The 16,317-nt window shown below is 58.5% G+C and overlaps 12 protein-coding genes across 12 annotated transcripts; 6 read left to right on the forward strand and 6 right to left on the reverse strand.

Moving 5' to 3' along the window:
• Nucleotides 1-84: 84 nt before the first annotated feature.
• OT_ostta01g01100 (unnamed product) lies at nt 85-1,812 on the forward strand (the record flags this gene model as incomplete). Its single annotated transcript, XM_003074125.2, has 1 exon — nt 85-1,812. The coding sequence occupies one exon, from the start codon at nt 85-87 to the stop codon at nt 1,810-1,812; it is 1,728 nt and encodes a 575-aa protein (XP_003074171.2).
• A 28-nt stretch (nt 1,813-1,840) lies between these two features.
• Nucleotides 1,841-4,219, reverse strand: OT_ostta01g01110 (unnamed product; the record flags this gene model as incomplete). Its single annotated transcript, XM_003074126.2, has 1 exon — nt 1,841-4,219. The coding sequence occupies one exon, from the start codon at nt 4,217-4,219 to the stop codon at nt 1,841-1,843; it is 2,379 nt and encodes a 792-aa protein (XP_003074172.2).
• A 399-nt stretch (nt 4,220-4,618) lies between these two features.
• On the forward strand, nt 4,619-5,491 carry OT_ostta01g01120 (Protein of unknown function DUF1365; the record flags this gene model as incomplete). The annotated part of the gene is made up of 1 exon (XM_003074127.2): nt 4,619-5,491. One exon carries the CDS (start codon nt 4,619-4,621, stop codon nt 5,489-5,491), a length of 873 nt encoding a protein of 290 aa, XP_003074173.2.
• A 118-nt stretch (nt 5,492-5,609) lies between these two features.
• On the reverse strand, nt 5,610-6,587 carry OT_ostta01g01130 (Lipase, class 3; the record flags this gene model as incomplete). Its single annotated transcript, XM_003074128.2, has 1 exon — nt 5,610-6,587. The coding sequence occupies one exon, from the start codon at nt 6,585-6,587 to the stop codon at nt 5,610-5,612; it is 978 nt and encodes a 325-aa protein (XP_003074174.2).
• A 53-nt stretch (nt 6,588-6,640) lies between these two features.
• Nucleotides 6,641-7,156, forward strand: OT_ostta01g01140 (ARP2/3 complex, 20kDa subunit (P20-Arc); the record flags this gene model as incomplete). Its single annotated transcript, XM_003074129.2, has 1 exon — nt 6,641-7,156. The coding sequence occupies one exon, from the start codon at nt 6,641-6,643 to the stop codon at nt 7,154-7,156; it is 516 nt and encodes a 171-aa protein (XP_003074175.2).
• A 120-nt stretch (nt 7,157-7,276) lies between these two features.
• Nucleotides 7,277-8,707, reverse strand: OT_ostta01g01150 (unnamed product; the record flags this gene model as incomplete). Its single annotated transcript, XM_022985252.1, has 1 exon — nt 7,277-8,707. One exon carries the CDS (start codon nt 8,705-8,707, stop codon nt 7,277-7,279), a length of 1,431 nt encoding a protein of 476 aa, XP_022838151.1.
• Nucleotides 8,708-8,831: 124 nt separating this feature from the next.
• On the forward strand, nt 8,832-10,208 carry OT_ostta01g01160 (Radical SAM; the record flags this gene model as incomplete). Its single annotated transcript, XM_003074131.1, has 1 exon — nt 8,832-10,208. One exon carries the CDS (start codon nt 8,832-8,834, stop codon nt 10,206-10,208), a length of 1,377 nt encoding a protein of 458 aa, XP_003074177.1.
• A 130-nt stretch (nt 10,209-10,338) lies between these two features.
• Nucleotides 10,339-11,216, reverse strand: OT_ostta01g01170 (SAP domain; the record flags this gene model as incomplete). The annotated part of the gene is made up of 2 exons (XM_022985253.1): nt 10,339-11,031; nt 11,181-11,216. 2 exons carry the CDS (start codon nt 11,214-11,216, stop codon nt 10,339-10,341), a joined length of 729 nt encoding a protein of 242 aa, XP_022838152.1.
• Nucleotides 11,217-11,379: 163 nt separating this feature from the next.
• Nucleotides 11,380-12,563, forward strand: OT_ostta01g01180 (3Fe-4S ferredoxin; the record flags this gene model as incomplete). Its single annotated transcript, XM_022985254.1, has 2 exons — nt 11,380-11,577; nt 11,691-12,563. The coding sequence occupies 2 exons, from the start codon at nt 11,380-11,382 to the stop codon at nt 12,561-12,563; spliced, it is 1,071 nt and encodes a 356-aa protein (XP_022838153.1).
• A 72-nt stretch (nt 12,564-12,635) lies between these two features.
• On the reverse strand, nt 12,636-12,926 carry OT_ostta01g01190 (Cytochrome c oxidase assembly protein COX16; the record flags this gene model as incomplete). The annotated part of the gene is made up of 1 exon (XM_022985255.1): nt 12,636-12,926. One exon carries the CDS (start codon nt 12,924-12,926, stop codon nt 12,636-12,638), a length of 291 nt encoding a protein of 96 aa, XP_022838154.1.
• Nucleotides 12,927-12,964: 38 nt separating this feature from the next.
• On the forward strand, nt 12,965-13,526 carry OT_ostta01g01200 (unnamed product; the record flags this gene model as incomplete). The annotated part of the gene is made up of 3 exons (XM_022985256.1): nt 12,965-13,063; nt 13,293-13,415; nt 13,500-13,526. 3 exons carry the CDS (start codon nt 12,965-12,967, stop codon nt 13,524-13,526), a joined length of 249 nt encoding a protein of 82 aa, XP_022838155.1.
• Nucleotides 13,527-13,653: 127 nt separating this feature from the next.
• On the reverse strand, nt 13,654-14,260 carry OT_ostta01g01210 (Transcription initiation factor TFIID, 23-30kDa subunit; the record flags this gene model as incomplete). Its single annotated transcript, XM_003074133.1, has 2 exons — nt 13,654-14,028; nt 14,147-14,260. 2 exons carry the CDS (start codon nt 14,258-14,260, stop codon nt 13,654-13,656), a joined length of 489 nt encoding a protein of 162 aa, XP_003074179.1.
• Between the last annotated feature and the right edge of the window lie 2,057 nt (nt 14,261-16,317).

Genomic DNA, 16,317 nt, shown 5'->3' on the forward strand with positions numbered 1-16,317 from the left:
CGCGCGAGCTACGTCGTCTCCTTTACAGCCTTTTCGGCGTTCGTCGTATGGTCGTTTGTTTGGGATAAGCGGTGGAGCAATGAAATGTTCAACGCGTACGCACTCAAGATGGGATGTGGCGACACCTCGGCGACAGCCGGTAACGATCTCATAGATGGGTGCGAAAATGTGGTGTACATCATATACGCCGCTCCGCTCGCCATCTCTGCTTTGAACCTCGTGTACGGACTCTCGTGCTCCAGACTTGCGAAAGGCGCAGGCGCGTTACAACTCGTCACGATTCTCGCCATTATCGTCGGCTTTGGAAGTTGGATCAGCGTCGCACTATCGCCGGTCGAGATGGGTATCGCAACCGACGCAATCCAGCTCGCGGTCGTCTTTTGTGCCATGTTTGCCATCGCGTGCTTCATCACCGCGGGGCCCAAACGCCTCGCGCAACAGGTGACAAAAAATAAGCTCGCACAAAAAGTTATCGGCTACACGAAGACGGATCTCGCGAAGGCTCTGTTATTCTGCGCGACGATGACTCTGATTCCATTCGCACTGGCCGTATCGGCGGTAAGCGCCTTTGCTCGGCGACTCGGATTCAGCTTGCACAAGAAAGACCCCGACGCACCAAAGGATGGTTTTATCACCTCGGAGTCTCGCGAGATGCTCGCCTGGTGGTTTGCCCAACCGACAAAGATATTCAAGTACTCAGCGTACATTTCTCTCTTTTATTTCGTTTTCTCCATCGGTGTCGGTAAGATGGCTGTTCTCTTTTTGGCTTGGCTCGTCGACGTCCTGGGCTCGCTGAACGAAATCACCGTAATCTTTGTCTTCATCTTAATCGGTGTATGTATGTTCCTTCTTCCACCAGTGCCCGGTCCGCCCGTATATCTCACGGGCGGCATTCTGATTGTTGGGCGACTTGAGTCAAAGATTGGGTTTTGGCCCGCAACTTTACTGTGCTGCGGTATTTGCTGGTTCACGAAACTCCTCTCGTGCGCTCTTCAGCAAAAGATGATTGGCGAGCAACTCGGCAAGTATCCGTCGATTCGATATACGGTTGGAATAAACTCGCTTCAGATGCGAGCGATCCGCTATTGCCTAGAGCAAAAGGGTTTCTCCCGGGAGAAAATCGCCATTTTATGCGGTGGACCAGACTGGCCGACGTCTGTGCTGTGCGGAATTCTGAAGCTGAGCGTGATTCAAATGAGCATCGGTACGAGTCCAGTTCTCATACTTTATCTCGGATACACCACCGTCGCCGGGGCGCTCCAGTTGAAAGTGGGTTCATGCGGCGACAGTACGGGTGCTAGTAGCTCTAGCACGTGGGGGTTGCTGAATTCACTGTTCCTCGCCTTGGCGTTTGTGAGCATGTTGTCCACGTCGATGGCCGCCGTTTACTATATGGAGCAAACAATAATGAATAAACGCGAAATTTTAGACGAAATGCCCGTGGACGAAGAGGTCGAAGAGTTGGATAGGCTAGACAGAGTGAAGGAGGAAACGTACGCAACAGCGTCGAAATGGGAGAATCTCTCTGGGAGGAACAAGTTTTTCATCGTCAGCGCAGCAGTGAGCGGCATCCTTAGCTGTCAACTTGGCGTCGTGCTCGCACAGCGCTCATTCAGAACATTCTCTGTCTCCTGTCCCATTGCGTTGACGGACGTCGTCTTGCCTACAGGATGGCTCTCCATCGGTTTGATTGTCGCCTGTTACGTTTTCACAAGCTTATTCCGATCGAGTGTCGGTCGCCTCGTGCAAGCGGAACTTACGAGGTCGCAGGGTATCGTGAGCGAAGAGACGAAGCGCGTCGATAACGCGTAATTTTGTATCGGCTATGATTCAAATGTTATCAAACTATTGGATTTCCCGGATGCGCGTCAAATATTTGCGTGCGCACTTTTCTATACGTTTGACCGTTCCTGCCTCCGAAGACAACCTTGCGCCACGCCCCACCTTTCATGATTTCATCATGCGATGCCGGCTCAATCGTCGTGGATTGCTTGCGGCCCAGACTTGCCTCAATCGGTGACCCCTCTGCGGCGGCAGCTTCGACGACTTTGGCTATCGTTCTGTGACGCATGTTGTGTCCATCTTCTTCAGTTTGATCAAACTGAGGGCCTTCATCGTAGAGGTCGTCCAATTCCATCGCACCGAGCTTCGGGATGGTATTTCGGAGCTTTGCGTGCGTCTTAGTATTGTGACCCTTCACCTTAGAGAGGTACTTCGCCGCGTCAGCCTTGGACATCTTCCCGATTTTCCTCCCAGAATTGTCTCCTTCCGATTCCTCCGACTCGTCATCCCAATCCATCGACGCGTCCTTTGAGGACGGAGAGACCTTGCTCTTTGTTGACGATCGCGGAGTGTCTTCTACCTCCTCTGACCAATCGGAGGTGCTGAGAGCTTTAGCTTGCTTCGGTTTGGACGCCTTCGTCTTAGAGGCGAACGACGACTTTTTCACCGACGGCTCTGTTGAGTCCTCGTCTCCGGACCAATCCGACGTACTCAATTTGCTCGTCGATGCGTCGACTTTCTCCTTTTGTAGTCTCTTCCGGGATTCAACGTGCTTGTGCGCGCCGGCAGAGTCAACCTTGAGCGAGGACATGAACTCGTCCAAGTCGAGTGCGTCGTCACCCCCTCCAATGTGTTTCCCAGTTTTCGCCGTTGGGTAACTGGTTCTTCCGCCCGGATAGCTGCTACCCCCACTCGGATAGTTAGCCACGTCCACATCGGTACTGACGGTGATACCAGTCGATTTCGAGCCGCCATCGCGAGGAACGAGCCCTCTACCGTACCTGAAATCGTCGATAGTGGCCTGATCATACTCTCCTAAATCTAAAAGATCTGACGCTTTGTAAAACACTTCCTCGTCGTTTTCGTCGTTTTCATCCTGATCCTTGCGTCTGTTCGATGGGTACTTGTTCGATGGGTACTTGTTCGATGGGTACTTGTTCGATGGGTACTTGTTCGATGGGTACTTGTTCGATGGGTACTTGTTCGACGGGTACTTGTTCGATGGGTACGAACTGCCCGGATACTTGCTTAGACGGCCACTCATTCGAAGTTCGTGCTCGTCCAAACGGTCCTTGAGCGATAAAGGCTTCTTTGCGAAGCTCAACTCGTTGAAAGTCATGGACTCAAAAGTATCCTTCTTCGTCGTCTTTTTGTTCGACTTTGTGTCCTCGTGCTTTTTGAGCGTCGGTTTTTCCTTTTTCGAGAAAAACTTCTGAAGCATCCCCGTAGACGACTTCTTGTCCTCTTCTTCTTCCTCGTCCCCGGAGTGTTTCAACTTGGAGTGCGAGGACGGCTTTGAACTCGACTTTGACTTCGACTCATGCTCTCCCTTCCCACTCGCGAACTCCTTCGCATTGCCGGCGCTCACGAATAAATCGGCGATATTCAATCCGTCTCCAGATTTGGCTTGCCTTGACGTTCCACCGAGATCTGGCGCGTCGACGTACGTCTTGCCGTTCTCTTCAATGGTCCTGTCGCCGACGTTCTTGAGAAGATCGCCGACGTAGGAGTCCATTGCGTCGTCGTTACGCGGCGCACTTGTCGATGTAGCGATGTTTTCAGCGCTCGAGAACGGGGACTCGCGGATCTCTGGCGTCTCTGACGAGCGCAGCGTCCCGAGTGTGCTCTTTGCGTTCCCGTGTCTTCCGTAGACCCTCCCGTCAGCCTGCTCCGACTGACGCGACTTCGACTGCATATTTGCATCCGCGAGCGGATACTTGCGATGCCCGTCGAAGAACTTGTCGTAACTTCCCGGTGTCGTGTCCTGGGCGAACTCGTCGACCCACTTCTTTCCTAAACCGCCCACCGAATTCGGATCCTTGAACGACGTTTTATCCGCCCACGGCCCGCAGTCCAACTCGTCCAGATCCAACCTCTTGGAAGCGATCAAATCATCGATCCACGCCTCGCCGTTCGACGCACCGAGCCGCGCGACACCCGTCGACCGAGCCGTCCCGTCTCGCCCGCCTCCCCGCGCGAGCGCCCCGATCACCATCATCCCACCGACAGTCGCGCACGTCACCGCTCGCACCCGACGCGACCGTCTCGCGCACACGTCTTCTTCATCCCTCGTCTCCGACGCGTAGCGCCACGCCCTATCGATCGCGTCGACGACGATCGACGTTCGCGCGCGCATCGACCACGCGTCCGCCCGCGTCGACGTCTCACCGCGCTCCCACGTCGCGCGCTCTTGGAGCGCCGCCGCGCGCGCGCGCATCGCGCGCGTCGACGTCTTCGCGCGCGGTCGCCTCGCGCGTCGCCCTCGCGCGCGCGCGGTCGCTCGCGCGCCGAGCGTCGATGTGTCGCGACGCGCGCTTTGGTGTTGAGCCCGTGGGGCACACGAGACTGAACCTTTACTCGGACATGTGATACGTACTGTGTATATTTATACACGACGAGACATCCCGCGACCGGCGCGCGAGATAAAATCCATACTCGGACATCTGCCACGTACTGTGGGTATGTATATACCGCGGCGCATCCCGCGACGCGCGCGTCGCCCGCGCGGGCGCCCGCACGCGCGCGCGCGCGGACGACGCGCGCGCGCACGACCGCGTGCGCGGTGCCGACTTCGCGCGCGATGCTCCAACACGTCGCGCAAGCGCTGGACCTCGCGATGCGGGCGCTGGGACACGGCACCATCGCGAGCGTCTGCGTCGTCCTCGCCGCGCTCTCGCCGCGCGCGTGGCGCGGCGTGGACGACGCGCGGGGGGTGGTGTTTTACGACGGCGTCGTGCGACACCGACGGGTGAAACCGGTGCGGCGAACGTTCGAGTACCCGCTGCGTTGGGCGCTCGTGGACCTGGACGCGCCGCCGGGGTGGTTCGGCGACGCGCGCGGCGATCACTTGTCGGCGAGCGAGTGTCGAGAGCGATGCGAGACGGATGGTAAAGTGATGCTGTTGACGTCACCGGCGGCGTTCGGGTACGAGATGAATCCGATCTCGGTGTATTACTGTTACGACGCGGACGGGGCGCTGAGACGAGCGCTCGCGGAGGTGACGAACACGCCGTGGAACGAGCGAGTGGTGTTCGCGTTCGATCCGACGCCGCGAGAGGATGAAAACGCGTGGACGGTGCCGAAGTCGTTACACGTGTCGCCGTTTATGGACATGGAGGGGGAGTGGTACATCTCGAGCACGCGTCCGGGGAAGGAGTTGACGCTTCGCGTGAACGTGTTGAACCACACAAAGTACGGGGATTACTTCTTCGCCTCTTTTCAGGGGCGGTTAGACGAGAGTAAGTACGGTCATTGTAGAAACGAGCGAGCTGGGATCTTCAACTTGATCAAACACGGCTGTACCCCGCACAAGGTGGCGTTTTGGATTTACGCGCAGGCGGTGAAGATTTTGTTCGCGGGTGTATCGTTTTACGCGCCGCCCGGTTTGAGTAACGTCGAGGCAAAGGTTCGCGCGAAAGGTGAGCGCGCGGGCATGTGTCCGCTCAGACCAACTTTTAGGGGGGCGCCGTATTGGCCGTGGACGACGTAGCGCGCGGAGAACGAGCGTGATAACTTAGATGTAGTAGCGATGAAACAACCTTCTTTTCTTACAATGAAATCGGTGAAATAAATCTAAGCGTACAGCGCCGCCCTTGGCTGCGGCGTATTCACATGTTACAATTGCACATGGGTAAGTCAGCGTACACGAGGTGATCGGCGAGCGAGGCGTGGGTCCACTCGCTATCGCTCCCGCGAGGGTCCTCGCCGCTTCCGTCGCCCATGATGTACGCGCCTGATGCGTTTTGAAACACCTCCGTCGCGACGTGATGATACCCGAGCATCCTCGGAGGAAGGCTGGGGACCATGTCGTGCGCGTGCGTCATTCTCATCGTGCGATCACCGAACTTTTTACCCCAAAAATCGGCGAACACCTCGTCGCCCACTCGCGGCGACCCGAACGTCGTCACGCTCTTGATTTGAAATCCTAGCGCCTCGAGCTCGAGCGCGACGAGCGTGCTCAGAGCCCCCCCCAACGAGTGTCCCGTCACCTCCACCTCAAAGTGTCGCCACATCCGATCATACTTCGTTCGCATGTCGATCATGTGCGAGATCAACTCCTTCCGCACGCTGTCGTACGCGTCGTGAAACCCGCTGTGCACGCGTCCGACGCCGTCCTTCACCTCCGCCGTGGGCAGCGTCGAGTGCATCGCGTCCAGGTCCTCCACCCAGTTATACAGCGAACTCGGATCCGTTCCTCTGAACGCGACCACCCCGACTTTCGTTTTCCCATCGTACCCGGCGTACGCCTTGACCCTTTTCCGCTTGTGTTCAAAGACGCCGACGTCCCGCAAGCGCGTCGGTCCGTCGACGCAGTACGCGCACGTCCAATTTTGTATTCCGTGTTTGCAGTACGCCGCGCCCGCGAGCCAAGCCGATCGTCGCGCCGCGTTCACGTCCACGACGCGCGGTGCGCTCGGTTTTCCGCCCGACGCGCCGCGCTCCAGGTTGAGCGCTCGACGAATCCAACGGTTGTGCATCTCATGAGAACCGCCCTCGACGCACCGCGCGCGCACGAGCGCGAGGACGACGGACGCGAGCGCGAGCGCGCGGTCGATGCGCGTCCGACGCGCCGTCGCGCGCGCCATCGATCGCGCCGCGCGCGACGCTCTGACGTCATTCGTCGACGCAACCACGATACATGGCGACGAGTCACAAAAATTACCACGACGCCGTTCGCGACGCCCTCACGGAGGCGTTTCGGCTCGAGAGCGCGCCGAGTAAGAAGATGGACGGTCGAGATCGTCCCGAGATCGAGTACGCGGACGCGCCGGCGCTGTTGCGGGCGCCCGTGAGGATCACGCGCGGGGACGAGGGCGAGGGGGAGTGTTTGATCGAACGCGCCGTGAACTCCTGTCGCGTGAGCGTGCGGGTGCGACAGAGCGACGAGTTGGAGACGATATTGGCGCGGTCGTTCTGCGGAGCGCTGGGTCGGAGGGCGGACGCGTTCGAGGTTTTGAGACGAGTCCCGGTGGACGGGTACGACGTGTCGTTTTTGATTCTGTTGCGGCACGCGGAGACGATGGACGTGGGAGCGTTGGTGGATTTCGTGGTGATGTTCATGGAGGATGTGGATAAGGAGATCAGTGAACAAAAGTTGAGCGTGAGCTCGCGGGGGCGAGCGGTGAGCACGGCGTTTTTGAAACAGTTTACGTGACGAGCGAAACGAGTTGATTGGTTAATCAACGTTCGCGAACTCGCGGCGGCTTTGTAATTTACATGTCTATAGTGTGTCTATGTGCGTGTGTTTCCGCGTTTCTACTACGTTTCTACTGCGTTAATCCAGTCTGAGGACATTTTGGGCGCAAAGGATGACTCGGGGGACGTTTTCATCGACGTTGGACGTCGAAGCGTCGACGCGGCCAGGAAGGTCGATCTCGCGCCAGGGTGGGTATATGGCGACCCTGCGTCCGCGCTCGAGGCTCAGCTCTTGTGCCTGAGTGGAGTTGAAGATGACGATTGCGCGCGAGTGTTCGATGTCACTCTCGGCGTAATCATCGCTCGTGGCGCGGTGCAAATCGCACACTGATCCAGCGCAGTTGGTGAGAGATGCGTCCAAACGCGCGTTGTTCACAGTGAACATCAAAGCGCCTCTTGAGGACGGGAGCTGATTTGACGCGACGCGCTTGAGAAACTGCGCGTGCACCATTTTCGCGTTTTGCATCACCCGTTGGAAGCGAGTCGTCAGGAGTCCGCCGTCTCGCGCGCGGACGCGCTGAGACACAGATCCGCCGACGCTCGATCGAGGCACGAACGTGGGCGATGACATTTTGGGCAATCTTGATAAAGCCCCGAGCCCACCCGCGTTTTCGTCGTGCTCTGCTCCCGCCACCGTTAAGGGGATCTCGTCCTCGACGTCGCTCGCGCCTCCGTCGTCGATATCCACGTCGTCGTCGATGTCGTCCTCCATAGGCTGTTCGACGTCTGCACGCGTCGGCACTGACGGTCGCGCGCTCAGTGCCGGCGCGCTCGGCGTCGGCGCGCTTGAACTCGCCCCACCCGGTGCCGCCGTCGGCCTAGAAACGCCCTGCGTCAGGAGCGTCAATCTTCCGAGCACGCCGCCGCTCGCTCTCGCCGGCGGTGCCTTGCTGCGTTTCGCCGCGCGCTTCGGCGACGACTCCGCTCGCCCTCTCGCCTTCGTCCCGGGCGCCGCTCGTTTCGTTCCCTTCGTCTTCGCCTTCGTCTTAGTCCCAGCCATCCCGGCCTCGCCGCCCCGTATCGCTCGCGCCGCCGCCCGCGCTTTGTCCGCGCTCACGCCGAGCGCCTCCGCCACGATCGCCGCGTCTCGCGCCCTGCGCGCCGCCGTCCTCGGCGACGGCGTCCCACCGTTCTCACCGACCGCTGCACCGACCGAGCTCCGTTCCGCTAATCTCGGACTTCGTCGCGGCGTCGTCGGCGTCGACGGCGTCGACGCGCCCGGCGGCGTCGCCGTCCCGCGCCCGACCCCGACCCCCTCCGCGTCCTCCCCAACCGTCGTCAGCCCTTCTGGAACGTCATCGTCGCTCTCGGCGTCGTCCCAATCGAACCCCTTCGGCGCCTTTCGCGCGCTCGTCGGCGCGCGTGCGTCGACGAGCGGAATCGCACTCGACGCATTCGTCGACGGATTTCGTCGCCGCCCATCCTCTCTGAGCGTCTCCGGGACCTCGCTCCGCGCCCCGGCGTAGCCGACGACCTCGTACTCGTCGTCGTCGGACTCCGGGGCGTTCATGGCGGATCAGCGACGCCGCGGAGTGCGGTGAATTGTGTGTGAATTTCCATTCGTCACACACTCGCGCGCGAAGTCACGCTTCACGTCGCGTCCGAGCGCGCGCGCGCTTGAATCGCGAGCTGTGATGAAAGTGATGATACATACGCGTTTGGCGCCCGCGCGAGCGCTCGCGCACGTCCGAACGCGCGCACACGGACGCTTGAAGACGGTGGTGCGAAGTTTCAGTGCAGACCGAGCGAAACTGCCAGCGTCGACGCGCGCGCCGACGAGCGCGTACGTGCACCTGCCGTTCTGTCGATCGAGATGTTATTACTGCGATTTCGCGATATCGGTGATCGGAACGCGGACGGATGCGAGCGAGGGGATGCGCGCGTACGCGGAGGCGGTGACGCGCGAGACGCGGGCGACGGCGACGCGAATGCGAGAGAGATACGGCGCGAGTGGGATTAAACCGCTGGAAACGATATTTTTCGGCGGTGGAACACCGAGTTTAGTGCCCGTGGACGTTTTAGGGGAGATTTTGGGGACGTTGAGGCGGGAGTTTGGCATCGCGAGCGGCGCGGAGATTAGCGCGGAGATGGATCCGGGCACGTTTAACGAAGACAAGTTGAGAGGGTTTTTAGACTTGGGCGTGAACAGGGTCTCGCTCGGGGTGCAAAGCTTCGATGACGAGGTGTTGAAACGAGCCGGTCGCTCGCACGACGTCCGCGAGGCGGAGTTGGCAATCGAGATGTTGCGCTCGTGCGGGGTGCCGAGATGGAGCGTGGATTTGATCGGAGGTCTTCCGGGCGTGGATGCGAAGACGTGGCGCGCGTCTCTTGATCGTGTCATCGAGTCCGGTGCTGATCACGTCTCGGTGTATGATTTGCAGGTGGAGAAGGGAACGGCATTTTATCGATGGTACGGCGAGAATGCGAAGGAGGATGGAAGCAGGCCAGCGCTTCCGAGCGAAGACGCAAGCGCGGACGCGTTCAGAGAAGCGAGCGCAGCGCTTCGAGCCGCCGGCTACGAACATTACGAGGTGAGTTCGTATGCAAAACCTGGCGCAAGGTGCAAGCACAACCAAATTTATTGGCAGAACGGCGGTTGGTACGGGTTTGGCATGAGTGCGACGTCGCACGTAGACGGCGAGCGCATGGCGCGACCGCGAAAGATGAATGAGTACTACGCATACGTTAACGCGCTCGAGAAAGGTGAAGATGTTGGTGTGATATCAACGGGTGGAGACGGCTCGGATGCGCTCTTCGAACACCTGATGCTTCGGTTACGCACGAGCGACGGGCTCGATCTCGAGGACGTCACCGAGCGCTTTGGCGCATCTGTTGTGGACGAGATTCACGACGCGATAAAACCATTCGTGCCCGATTACGCTGTTTATGGTGTGAATGATCGAGGACACCGCTCATCACTGCATTTGACCGATCCCGAGGGGTTGATGATGAGCACTGAAGTGCTGTCTACGCTCATTTCCAAGATGCCCTCGCTCGCGGATGACAGATAAATTCCGTCCGCGCTCGTGTTGTACATTCTAGTTAGGTAGCTGCGTGTAGTTTGATATTAATCGAGGATTTGCCTCTCTTTGAGATTGTGATTACAACGTAATGAGTATTTCGCTTGCGTCGTCAAGACCTTTACTTTTTCGCCACAGGCTGTGGGATTGAGTCGCCCGGACGCTTAGAGTTCGTAAACATCGGAGTCGGCTTCGGGAGCGGCTTGAGGGCGTCACCGAAGCGCTCGGCGCGTGCCTTGAGCTTGGCCTCGAAATCAGCCTTTTCCTTAGCCTTTTGTTCCGCGGTCTTCTCCGCCGGCTTGACGGACGCGTCCGCGGCTTTGTCCAATCCAAACTTCTCCTCGGCGCCGACGTTACGAATCCGCGCCTTTTCTTGTTCGCTCAGCGCAAACGGAAGTTTGAACTTCTCCGCGCGCTCCTTTCTACGCTCCAAATCCTTAACGAACGCCTCGTCCGCTTCCTTCTTCGCCCTCTCCGCCGCGGCTTTACGCTCGGCTTCAGCCTTCTCCGCCGCGGCTCTGCGCTCCGCCTTCGCCTTTTCGATCTCCTCCTTCGTCGGCTTCGGCTTCGGAAGTTCCTTCTTCTTTTCAGACCCATTCCTTTCCGCTCCCTTCGTCTCATCGTCCTTCTTCTCGAGCTCTTTAAGCGTGGCCGCGTCCGCCGCGGACACCTCCACGTCCGGGACGTCCTCCAGCTCCTCCTCCGCGTCGCCGTCACCATCGCCACCACCCAGCGCTTCCTCCAAGCGTTCGACCAACTGGTTCTTCAACCCCGCGGTGTCCAACCCACGTTTCTCCAGCTCGTCCCGAAGTTCCTATCGCGTGCGAACCGTCGTCAGTGTCTCGGTCGAGAATTACAATCCAACAAATCGCCCAATCCATTCGAATCGCGTTCGATCGTTCCGATGCTCCCTCGCGTCTCGTCCATCGCGGGCGAACGCGGCGTGATCGATCGATCGCGCACCTGAACCTTCATCTTCTTCACCGCGCTCGCGTCCATGTCGCCCGTCGTGCTCGCGGCGTCGCGAGGTGCGGATGCCGAGGCGCGACAGCCCTCTGAGGGGGGTCGTCGTCGAGTCATGACTCGTGGCCCAGACGCGGCATCCCAGGCCGGCCACCGGTCGAGGCGCGCGACGCCCAGCACTGGGCGACGCCCGAGAGCGATGCGCGCGACGTGCGCCGCGCGCGCGCGCGCGCCCGCGACGGCGCGGTTCGGCCGCGCGCGACGGCGAGCGCCCCGCGCGCGCGGGCTCGCGCTCGAGCAGAATGAACCGATGGTTGACTTTTACGACCTCCTCGGGGTGGCGGACGACGCGGACGCGCGGACGATCAAAAAGGCGTACTACGGGTTCGCCAAGGAGGTGCGTGGTCGAGCGATGGGCGGCGCGCGCGCGGGCGTCGGGTGACGGCGAGGCGGGAGAGATGGGTTAGGGGGGCGACTGACGGGTTTGATTTTCGTCTTCGATCGACGCAGTGTCACCCGGATGTGAGCGGCGACGAGGATGGACACGACATGTGCGTGCTGTTGAATGAGGCGTATGAAATTCTGAGCGATCCCGCGTCGCGGGCGATGTACGACGCGGAGTTGGAGCAGCAGCGCATGGACGCGGCGGATTCGTTCACGGGGAACGCGTACTCGAAATGGACGACGCGAAGGGCGAAACCGGGGGAGGATCGCGCGGTGTTCGTGGACGAGTTCACGTGCATCGGGTGTAAACAGTGTGTGTGGGCGGCGCCGGCGACTTTTCGCATGAATGAAGACTACGGACGGTCTCGCGTGTTCGCTCAATGGTTGAACAACGAGGACGACATTCAGCAGGCGATCGACTCGTGTCCGGTGGACTGCATCCACTGGGTGAAGCGAGACGATCTACCGTATCTCGAGCATGTCGCGGTGAACTTTGAAAAGGTGAGCGTCGGAATCATGATGAGCGGGACGAACAAGACGAACATAGTCGATCCGTTCGAAGCGGCGCAGTCGTTCATGAAGGCGCGTCAGCGACGCATCGAGCAGCGAGCCGAGGAGTTGGAGGAGCAGCGTCGGGCGATGAGCGAGGAGGCCAAGAAGAGGAATACGTCCGAGGCGCAGCGCCGGGCCTATCGTAAGAGCGCGGACGCGATCCGTCAGAGGTGGTCTGCGGCGACGGGCGTCGCGTTCAAGCGCGTTCGTCGTCGATACGATTCGAGAACGGGCTCCACGATTCCATTCGAGCGTTCCGTCGTCGTGTACAATTCGCCGGGTTCGCGAGACGACATGGACAACTATTGGCCCGATATCGATGATGAAGACACGGAAGAGGAATTCGATTGCGACGCTGAAGAGGACGTCGTGTCCGCGCCGCGTTGAATTTTATTTACTAGCGTTTTAGCCGCGTTTATCGATAGCGATACAGCGTGTAACTTTACAACAGCGATCAATCTAGTGCCCACCCTCCACCCCGGGCGGTCTCCACACCGGTTTCATCTCATACGTCGCCTCGCTCTCTCGTCCCTCGATCAATCGTCGATGCTCGCCCTCGACGTCCATCGCCCGCCGCGCCCGGCGCCTCCGCTGCGCGCGCGCCGGCGCCCGCGGGTCCTCCACCGTCCTCGCCGCGTCGCGCGCCTCCAACCGCCCCGCGACGAGTTTCTGAAGACCAAACGATCCGATCACGACCAGCGCCACGAACGGGACGCCGTGTCGCACGAATCGCGACTCCGCCGGCGTCATCGATTCGCCATGCGTCAGTCTCTGACGGTTTCATCGTCATGTTCGCCGCCCACGCCGCGTTTCGCAGGGGCGCGCTCGCGACCGCGCGACGGGGAATCACGACATCGCGAACCGCGCTCGGCGGCGCGGACGAACCGGTGCGCGCGACGCGACGACGCGGAGAAGCGGGAGATCGTCGAGCGATCGTTCGCGCTAGGGTCGAATGTAAAACGATCTCCGCGCGAGGACGAACGGCACGGCGAGCTCGGAGAGGAGTCGACGCGCGATGCGACGGTTGATCTTTCGTCTCGAGCGGGTTCGCGGGGACGACGCGACGGGAGGGAAAAGACTGACGGGCGGACACGACGCGTCGGTGTTCGCGCGCAGGCGTACATCCACGCAAAGCACATGTACGACGTCGGGGCGACGAAGAACAGGAAGCTGGTGTTCGGATTGGCGACATTCTCGGTGGTTTTCTTGGGAACAGCGATTCCGATTTACGCGATCAACGTGCGTGAGGCGACGCGACCGCGGACGCGAGCGAGAGCGAAACGCGCGCGGGTACGAGAGACTGACGCGAGACAAAATCCGTAGTTCCAACAATCTAAGACGCAAGGTTGAGAGGAAGGACACATTGCGAGCGATGCGTGTGTGGAAAGCGATGCCGTTACGAGCGTTGCGATGTACGATGATTTTATGAACAAAAACTCGAATGATTAAAACGATTCACTCAAACGCGGCGCCTCCTTCAATTCGATCGTCTCTTCTTCTCAGTCGGTTCCTCGTTAAGCTCCTCTTTCACCGCCTCCTCCTGTTCCTCGACCTCCTCCGGGCGCGCCGCGCCGACGTAATACGGCGGTTTGTGCAGGTTCACGCCGTGGTCCTTCAGCGCCGCCGCCAGGTCCTCGTTCTCCAGCACGATGCGCTTATCCCTCGTATCGTACCCTCTCTCCCGCTTATCCTTCGCCTGCGCCTGATGCCGCTGTACCGCACATCGATACGCATCGTCCGCCACCGACTGCACGAACTGTTCCGTGACGAGCGAGATCAATCGCGTGACGCGCACGTCCGGCTCGCGCACCCCCGCGCGCTTCAGGTAATGATTCGTCAGCTCATCCGGAATCTACGTCACCGCGCCATCGCCCATCGTCAGTCCCACCCCACGACGCGCTCGATCCCCTTCGTCCACGCGCGCGTCGATCGCGTCGCGCGCGCCCGCGTCGTCGTCCTCGCGCGCGCACCACCGGTTGACAATCATCGAGTCGCGACAAAAACGCGTCGACGTCCGCGCGCGGTATCCCCGGCACCCCAGGGTACGTCTCCTCCGTCGACGCCTCGGCCCGCGTGCGATCCATCGTCCGATCGCGCGCGCGTCGCGCTCGGGCGTCGACGCCGTCGCGACGCGGGACGTCGCGCGATGCGGGCAACGCGCGTATTCGTGTGGGCGAACAGTCTTCATCATATACAAGCCCGATCGAGCCTGTCTGTACACGCGCCGTCCTCAGTGACGCCATACATGGCTTTACACGACCGTGACGTACGATGTTATGTGTCGTATACCACGTCGAATACGACGATGTGTGGAAGACACACCGCTAGGTTGGGTAAATCACCTTCAATGGGTGGTGATGGTGATTTCAAATCACCTTAAGGTGATTTAGAAGGTGATTTCATATTGAGTGTATGTAAAGCCTATCATTTGCTGGTATTGACACTGATAGTAATCACGTGACTGATAATACGACATTTCGTCACCGGTTTCGAGGAAATACAGTGATGATGAGTACATTGTGTCACTGTTCTAACCCTAGCAGGGCGTGGCTAAATCTCAGTCCGAAGTAACTTTTTATCAATTGACCAATGTATACTGTATTGAATTTCTAAAGTATCAAACAGCGATAAATCTGTCGAAAATTCATTCACATACGACGACTCAGGACTCACATCTGTGAGAGGCACCCCACACCCGGTCCGCTGCGTCCCGGGTGTTTCTACCTTGCGCAAAATTTGACGAGTTTTCGCAACACGCGCCGCATGTGCGTGGATAACGCGCTCGGATGGCACCAGGATTGCGCGTGTCGATGAATACTTGTAGACGCACTTATGATGCATGGTATTCATCCGGCCGTTATGCCATGCGATAGACAGAGTGACGTCCTCACGCAGTCACTCGCGTTCCTGGTGCCTCAACGCCGAGCTCTCGAGAAGCAACGCCCAAACCCTGGCTAAACCCCGACTAAACCCTGGTCAGGGTTTAGTCGTATTCATCTCGCGCGTGTATTACGCGCGCAAGCGCTCGACGTGCCCTTTTGATCCGCGTTGTGGCTTCCGAGAAACACTTTCAATGACTTACGTTCCTCTCGTATCCGTTGAACCACGCTGTGAGCTTGCATCGCACGTAACGAGCAGATGCCATCAACCCTACTTAGGGTTTGGCAGGGTTCAAGACGTTTTCTCTCTCCTGCGTGTCAGAGTGAGTTTGGTCAGTCGTGTGCACTCGATGACCGATTTCTTTAGAAAAAAAGCCGTCAACAAGGAATTATGAGATGAGTACTACATGCAGCAAAGGGCGTACGCTTTCTGGATGCCTGTCGAGCGCGTTATGTGTGCATATGTATCGAGTGTTGTGAGAACATGTCAAATTTTTGCACAAGGTGAAAACACCCGGGAACGCGTATGACAGTACCCTAGGACCCCATACTGTTTACGCATATACAAGTTTTAGAATGGCAATTTCAATAGTTTAACGCGAGAACGCTCATTCGCTGAATTGGAAAATCATCCACCCAAGGTCCGGCGGAACGGTTCAGAGGGATAATGCCTTGAATAGATAATATACTACGCAATTGTATTAAAATGTATTTTTATATATTTAGACAGGTTTTAATATATGTTAAATACGATGTATGCGAGCGATAAAAAGTTACTTCGGACTGAGATTTAGCCACGCCCCCCTAGCACCCCCCTCGAAGAGAGCCGCCGCCTGCTTGAAATTGGAAAAATTTATATTTCACGGCTTCAGAGGTTCGTCGACGAATCATGACTCGTCAGTCATGTAGGGACTCTCCCAAGCGGTGAGATATAAAGTTTTCCGAGTCAAAAATTTATATATCACCGGTTGGGAGAGTCATGCATGACGAGTCATGAAGTAATGTAGTGCGCGCGTGTAGTGTTACATAACGATTCGTAGCGGGAGTCCCGCACTGTCGCGCCCGCTCGCGACGCGCGTCGTCGTCGCCAAGGGAACTCAAAATCTCAACCTGCGAATTCCTCTGAAACCCAACTTGCCGAAATTTGTACAAGGTAAAACACCAATGGGAGTACACCCTCATACTGTTTACTCATACATGACATGACGGATTATGACTCAACAAAAGGTCAAATCACCTTCCATGGGTGGTGAAGGTGATTC

The sequence above is a fragment of the Ostreococcus tauri genome (genome assembly GCF_000214015.3).
Source record: "Ostreococcus tauri WGS project CAID00000000 data, contig chromosome 01, whole genome shotgun sequence".
In the NCBI taxonomy this organism is placed as follows: Eukaryota; Viridiplantae; Chlorophyta; class Mamiellophyceae; order Mamiellales; family Bathycoccaceae; genus Ostreococcus; species Ostreococcus tauri.